We start from the raw sequence: 7,645 nt of genomic DNA, 5'->3' as shown, positions 1-7,645 counted from the left end.
CGTCGCATAAGATTGAATAGGAAAGAAATAAAGGTACAAGCCTCAAAAGAATCAATTCGCACGATGAGGAATCAAGAAGGGAAGTGCTCCTAACAGCTTTGTAGCCTCTCGAAGATAAGTACAGATGTCTCCGTACCGATACTCAAGACTCTACTAAACTCGCTCATGACTCGTGAGACCTAAGTGAACCTAGGGCTCTGATACCATGTTGTCACGACCCAAAATTCATAAAGGTCGTGATGGCGTCGGACACCACTGTCAGGCAAGCCAACAATAAATACTTAATTGGGTTCTCATTTTATTACTTTTGAAATCATATTTTCCTTCAATTTAAATAGTAAAGAATGGGGATTTACAGAGTAAAAATGATACTTTTAACAAATTCAATACATAACAACCCATAATCATCCCTAAACCCTGTGTCACAAGTACATGAGCATAAACTAGGAATGTAAAATAAAATACAGCATCTGTCCGGAATACAAATTGGACAGGAGAAATATAAATACTCTGAGGGAGACTGCCGGTTGCGGGTTGTAATGTGGAATGCAGTGCAAGTAAGTCCCCACATACATACACACCTCTGCTCTCACAAGGCCACATGTCACATATGTACCTGGACAAAAAAGTGCAGCAAGTGTAGGATGAGTACATAATCAACATGTACCCAGTAAGTATTTAGCCTAACCCCGGAGGAGTAGTGACGAAAGTCGACATAGACACTCACTAGTGGTCCAATAACATCAGGTACAGTAAAGAGATAAGTAAATATGAGGTAGAGTAAATACATGAGGTAAACAAGTAATAAATCACGTGGTACAAATTCCCTCTCTTTACGAGGAATGCAAGCTCTCCATTAGAAATTTCCTCTTTAACCGGAGCATATATATATATATATATATATATATATATATGTATATAGTGGATCTCATCAGATAGATCGTCATAACTCAAATTGGGCAAACTCACAGCTATACTGGTTTTTGCCAAATATTACGCACGAATCCATGAGGATATGATATTGGAAATGCCGAGGCATACGGACCGATCCAACATAAAAGTTTAAACTGTGCACTACTGAGGGTCGAACGGCCCGAACCATATGATAAATAAATTAATCTGCCGAGGCAAATGGCCGGCTCCCATGAGAGTGTGGTACATAAATCCTGCTGAGACGAACGACTTGATCCCACAAGAGTGTGGTACATAGATCCTGTCGAGGTGAACGATCCAATCCCATTAGAATAAGAAGCTTTGACGGGTCCTTGACCCCACTCACGAATAAACATGTGAGTTGTAATTTCTTTTACAAAAACTTTCAATGAACCATATATATCACAGAAGCATTTCGTTAGAGGAGTAAAATTATTCGGTGACAAGTCATGAACTCGTGAAGTCTCTATAATAGCAAGTCTAGTCTCAAGTAGTAATGTAAAACATAGGAATTTAATAGGCGAGAGACTGCTTGAATAGTACAGCTATAGCATGATGTGAATCTAAGCCTACCCGGACAATAACATGAATATAGCTACGTACTCGCTCTCGTCACCTCGCGCTTACGTAGCCCCCACGACAAGTAGCACACATCAATATATAACACCTAGGGGTATTTTTCCCCCTCACAGAGTTAGATAGGAGACTTAATTCACTCTGAAGTTCCATAACCGGCTCCAAAGCCTTTCCAACAACTCGAACCAATGCCTATCGCTCCAAAACTATTCAATAAATGTGAAAATCCATAAATATATACTCTAATACTCATTATAATTCAATTTATAATAATTTCCAACTCCGCTCGAAATGTCGATAAAAATCACTTTCGGGCCCACGTGCCCGGATTCCGAAAATTTTTGAAGATAAACACTACCCATAGCATTACGAGCTTAAATATATAATTTATTCTCAATTTTATGTCCAAACTCGTGGTCAAATTCCAAAAATACAAATTTCTAGGTTTTTCTTCAAAATCTCAAATTTCTACTAATTTTCATGTTTAAATTCATATATAAACCAAATATTTAATTTGCAATGGATGGGAATAACTTACCTTGGCATAGATGATGAAAACCCCCACTTGAAACTCTCCAAAATCGCCCAACCAAGTGAAAAATGCGAGAAAAAATGGGCCAAATCCCGTTTTAAAGGAAACCACACTGCCCAGCTTGAATTCTCGCGCCTGCGGTCACTTGACCGCTTCTGCGGTTTCGCAGGTGCGACAATTATTCCGCTTCTGCGGAGATGCCCCCAGCCGCTGGTTCCGCTTCTGTGCCTTCCCTACCGCAGGTGCAGTCTCGCTTCTGCGGTGCGATAACCACACCTGCGGTCTTAGCACTGCCCAACTAAAATTTACACCTGCATCCCTCATGGCCGCTTCTGCGGCACCGCACCTGCGGCCAAAACCTCGCAGGTGCGGTTACACCAGATACCAGCTGCCTCATCATTCCTTTAGTCTAAAAATTGGTCCGTTAACCATCCGGAATCCACCTGAGGCTCTCGAGACCTCAACCAAATATATCAACACGTCCCAAAACATATTACGAACCTAGTCGAGGCCTCAAATCATGTCCAACAACATCGAAACTATGAATCACCCTCCAATTCAAACTTACTGAACTTTGAATTTCCAAACTTCTACAATCGATGTAGAAACCTATCAAATCACGTCCGATTGACCTCAAATTTTGCACACAAGTCATAGTTGACATTACAGACCTACTCCAACTTCCGGAATCAGAATTCGACCCCGATATCAAAAAGTCCACTCCCAGACAAACTTTCCCAAACCCTTCAAATTTCAACTTTCGCCAAATGACCTACGGACCTCCAAATCCATATTCGGACGCACTCCCAATACCAGAATCACCATACAGAGCTATTCCCAAACTCGGAATCCCAAACGGACATCGATAACATTGAAATACACTTCAACCCAAATATATAAAATTCTTCCAAAATGCTAACTTCCATAATAGGCACCGAAACGCTCTCGGGTCATCCAAAACTCGCTTCGGACATACGCCCAAGTCCAAAAATATCATACGAACCTGTTGGAACTTTCAAATCTCGATTCTGAAGTCGTTTACTCAAAAATTACACTTTAGTCAATTTTTCTAACTTAAGGCTTCCGAAATTAGAATTCTCTTTCCAAATCAACTCCGAACTTCCTGAAATTCAATTCTGACCACGCGCACAAGTCATAATACCTGAAGTGAAGGTACTCAAGGCCTCAAATCGCCGAACGACGCGCTAAAGGTCAAAACGATCGGTCGGGTCGTTACACTCCCAGGTCATCCACAACCCGGTCCGAGCATACGTCCAAGTACAAAATCACCATACGAACCTATTGGAACTGTCAAAGCCCGATTCAGAGGTCGTTTACAAAAAATATTGACCGAAGTCAAACTTAGCCTTTTAAGGCCAATTTAAGGAACCAAGTGTTCCGATTTCAACCCGAACTCTTTCAAATCTCGAACTAACCATCCCCGCAAGTCATAAAACAGTAAAAGCATATACGAGGAGTCTTATTTAGGGAAACGGGGTTCAAAAAAGTAAAATAACCGATCGGGTCGTTACACATATAATAAAAAAAAATGTGAAGAAGAGTGTTGAGAATAAATTATGGGACAATGAAATAATGTAAGGAGTGGGGTGATGGGATAAGGAAATAGTATAAGGAGTGGGTTGGACAAAAAAATAGTATAGGGAAGGTGGAAAGCAGTTTAATTAGATTTGGTCTGTATTTAAAATAAATTATTGCGACCACTATGTAGTAGATTGATGTGTTCTCTAGTAAAGCCTAGTAAAAAAAATATAAGAGCTAAAATATCAAGATTAAGATTAAAAAATATTAAATACTAAAATAATTATAGAAAACTCGAGTGCGATAAAAATTAGGTGCTCAAACCTATTTTATTTCTTTTCTTTATTAAAATAGTAGTACTTGAACCATTACAAAATGATGTACACCAAGAAAAATGAAAAGTCTTATTACATTCTCAATCAATTGAACTTTGAGCCAGTTTGGATTAGCTGATAAGCTTGAAGTGCTGAAAAGTATTTTTAAGTGCTGAAACTGATTTTTTAAATAAGTATTTAAGTATTTGGATAGACATGCTGAAACTGATAATAAACAGTTGGTGCATTTGGTAGAAAAGTACTGATAAATTGTTCTTTCATTAAAATAACTAAAATGTCCTTTAAAACTTTATAAAAGAATATAAATTAAAAAATTTCTTTGTAAAGAAAAGGATGAACAACGAATATGGAATGAAGAGAATGTTAGGGAATTTATTTTGGGAAAAATAATTTGTGAATTAAAAAGTATTATTAAGGATAAATTAGTAAAAGTCTTGGTCAAACTAAAAGTACTTATAATCACGTGAGCGCGGACAAATTCACTAGTTTAAAATAAATAGAAGAAGGCATGAAATAGAATTAGTCACATATTCAAAATAAATTAAAGAAGGTATTTTTACTTTATTAATCATACTTGAAAGGGTAGGTAAAATAAATGGTATTCAACAATCTACATCGTACCCTCATATTGTTCCCTTCTTAATTACTTCCACCCTATAAATTATTGGGAAAATTGACATTTGATTTGTAAATTGATCTTGGTTGCCAACCGTCTGGAATGACATTTGGAGCAGTGACACTCTGCTTTGTTTCTGAAGTAAGTCTAAGAGAAAAAGGAGGTTTCTGTGTATCTGGTTGTATGCCAACACTCCAAGTTGCCCCAATCATTCGCTGCATTGGTACCCAACTCGAACTGCTTGTTTGGATTTCAACTAAAGAAAGGTCACCATCTCCATCTACTGCTTCAGATGTAACTGCGAAGAAATTAGGATTGGAGCCTTTGTCCACCTTAAATAAGATATTTGTGTTGTAATTACATGCTACCCTGTAAGGTCCAATAAATTTTTTTTTTTTTTTTAATGCATTAGAGGTGTTCCTCAAAAGGAAAATAAGGAAAAAAAATCAATTTATTGCTTCCTATATAAAACCTTTGTATAAGATAGAACAAAGGAAGTAACTTTTAGTTTTTGTAAAACAACTCACCTTTGGTAAAAAATTCGAGATTCTTCCTGCATTATATAGTTGTGAAGCTTCACCTGTCTTTGCCAATTTTTCAAATGCAATTCCACTTATATCGAAGTGAACCGGATCATTATTGCATGCTCCAGGGCACTCATCTGTAAGGGTTACTGTTATTGGATTCCCTGAACAATGCGGATTTTGGTCTTGGGTGCACAACACCTGAAAAACAATACCGATAATATAGAGATGTCATGCATTTGTGCATGAAACTAAAATATTCTCTTTTGTTTTAGAGTTTAATTTTCTTTCCATCTCATGCAAAATAAGGTACGTTTATTCAACAAATTATATATTCATAAGATCAATAGCGGAATCAAATATTCCGTCAAGAAAATTCAAAAAGAACTTAAAATATTACATTTGGAATTTGTACCTATATTTTCACTTACAAGGAGATTTAAAAATTTGTATATTTTAAATTTATTTTTACCCAATTTAAGTTATATAACTTTCTGACAAAGAAAATTCAATTGAATCTCATTCATTCTATGTGGCTCCGCGACTACATAATATATATATATATATATATATATATATAGACGTACACACATACCTGGTAGCATGCACCACATCCAGAGCCTTGCTTAAAAAGAGCTTGATTTCCCGCCGTTATCATTGCATTATAGGGAGCGCTTGCTACATCGTTTTCGAGCCCACATGCTCCACCTAGAACATAATAGTAAGAACAATATATGTTTTTCAATTATTTTGGCCTAGAATCATTAATAAAGTATGTAAAAATCAAGACTATATGGATCAAGCTATTCGTATATTTTTCTTTTATTATGTAGGGGAAGGGAAGAGGAAATTGAAAAGGGGACTACAAGATGCAAATTAAACCTCACCAGCAAGGTAAAATTCAGATAGCCAATAACTGAACTAACTATGATTTACCTTCATAATTGTATTTGAAATCTAAAGCAAGTTTAGTTTAATTTTAATCAAGTAGGCGTACTACATAAGTCTTATGAAAAAAGAGAGTAGAAATAAACTACATTTCAAGACATTACCACTCCCAGGACTAGTAGGATTTTCATAAAAAGTTGCAACAGCTTGTGAATAACCGCTTGGTTGGCAAGAGGAAAATCTAACTAAATACGAGCAAAAAGCTGCAAAAATCAAAAGGAAAAGACACTGAGGAAAATTTGCAGCCATGACCTAGTAATTATCTTTGATTAACTAAGTGATGTTCTAATATTTTTGCTAATTGCTTATGCAATGCCTTGTTAATTGGTACTATTTATAGTAAAAAGGGAATATTAGTTAGTTGAGAATATTAATTATGAATAATGAACCATTTTGCCAAAGTTGAGGATATTAATTACGAATAATGAACAATTTTGCCAATTTAAGGTAATAACTTTATTGCCTCACTATTTAGTTTGCAGATTTATAATGCAGGATTATAAAGCATGGTGATTGAAAGATTACTACATCTCATGATCTGATTCTCATCATCTCTTTAATTCTTTTATTTCTTTTTGTCATATGCCAGCTAAACACTATATGATTCAAGATCTCTACAACACAGAACAAGAGGTATGTAGTAAACATATCGAAATGCATACGACCCAAATTCTCCCTCCGTGAATCATCATGACGGCACCTAGTTTTTACGACTAGGTAAGCCTAACACTTGCGGAAAAGAAATAAAAAATATGAAAATTTAACAACTAATAGTTACAGATATTTTAATAAGCAATTGAGATGCCGCCCGGCATATACAATAATCAACTCTCGAAATATACAAAGCACTCTCAAGACCCGGAACACCATAAATCACAAGCTTCTACGAAATTCTAACTGTTCTATACATCAGTGTCTATAGAAATAAGAGAAAAATCAATATAGGGGGATAGAGGGGGACTCCGAGGATCTGCGGACGCAAGCAGATGTACCTTGAAGTTCTCCGAAAATAGCAGCGACTTCAACTAAGGACGAGGCTGGTAAGAGAAACCTGGATATACACGCGAAAAATATGTGCAGGAAAGAGTGCGAGTACACCACAGCGGTACCCAGTAAGTGTCAAGCCTAACCTCGGTAGAGTAGTGACGAGATCAGGTTAGGCCCATTGGTATATAATAAATAAAGCAGGACAATATAACAGTATAATAAGAGATTGGAATTTAACAAAAATAAAACATTGTGAAATAACAGTACACCACACAGGGATAAACAGCAGGGGATCTCTCGAGATACCGTCTCTGTCACGACCCGAAATTCCCACTTTCGGACCGTGATGGCGCCTAACATTTCACTTGCTAGGCAAGCCAACGTTAGAATAATATTATCTTTTTTTAAAAATAATTTTTAAATTTATTAATAATCAAAGAAGAAATGCGAAAGTAAATTCTAAAATGTAGTGAATAATCCATAAAAACAACAATGTCTAAATACCATCCCAGAATTGGTGTCACAAGTGCACAAGCTTCTAGAATAATACAAATAAAGGTCTGAATAAAATAAAGCTGTCTGAAAATAAACACACAGCTAAAGTAAAATAGACGGGGACTTCATAACTGCGGACGCCATGCAGTTATACCTCAAG

The 7,645-nt window shown here is 36.4% G+C and overlaps 1 protein-coding gene across 1 annotated transcript; it reads right to left on the bottom strand.

Moving 5' to 3' along the window:
* Positions 1-4,569: 4,569 nt before the first annotated feature.
* LOC138904961 (putative expansin-B2) lies at positions 4,570-6,252 on the bottom strand. The gene is made up of 4 exons (XM_070193457.1): positions 6,108-6,252; positions 5,651-5,763; positions 5,059-5,256; positions 4,570-4,863 (listed from the first exon to the last, which is right to left on the bottom strand). The coding sequence occupies exons 1-4, from the start codon at positions 6,250-6,252 to the stop codon at positions 4,570-4,572; spliced, it is 750 nt and encodes a 249-aa protein (XP_070049558.1).
* Positions 6,253-7,645: the final 1,393 nt, after the last annotated feature.

Source organism: Nicotiana tomentosiformis, chromosome 2 (genome assembly GCF_000390325.3).
Source record: "Nicotiana tomentosiformis chromosome 2, ASM39032v3, whole genome shotgun sequence".
NCBI classification, from domain to species: Eukaryota; Viridiplantae; Streptophyta; class Magnoliopsida; order Solanales; family Solanaceae; genus Nicotiana; species Nicotiana tomentosiformis.
The sequence above is the reverse complement of the archived record's forward strand: the minus strand, read 5'-3'. Positions and strand labels throughout refer to the sequence as shown.

What these genes read in the sequence shown, in the direction of transcription:
- LOC138904961 (XM_070193457.1), bottom strand. Translation starts at nt 6,252, where the DNA reads ATGGCTGCAAATTTTCCTCAGTGTCTTTTCCTTTTGATTTTTGCAGCT. An exon ending in TCCTACTAGTCCTGGGAGTG is followed by an intron (nt 5,764 to 6,107) that starts GTAATGTCTTGA and finishes ATTATGTTCTAG; the next exon opens with GTGGAGCATGTGGGCTCGAA. An exon ending in TCTCGAATTTTTTACCAAAG is followed by an intron (nt 4,864 to 5,058) that starts GTGAGTTGTTTT and finishes ATCTTATTTAAG; the next exon opens with GTGGACAAAGGCTCCAATCC.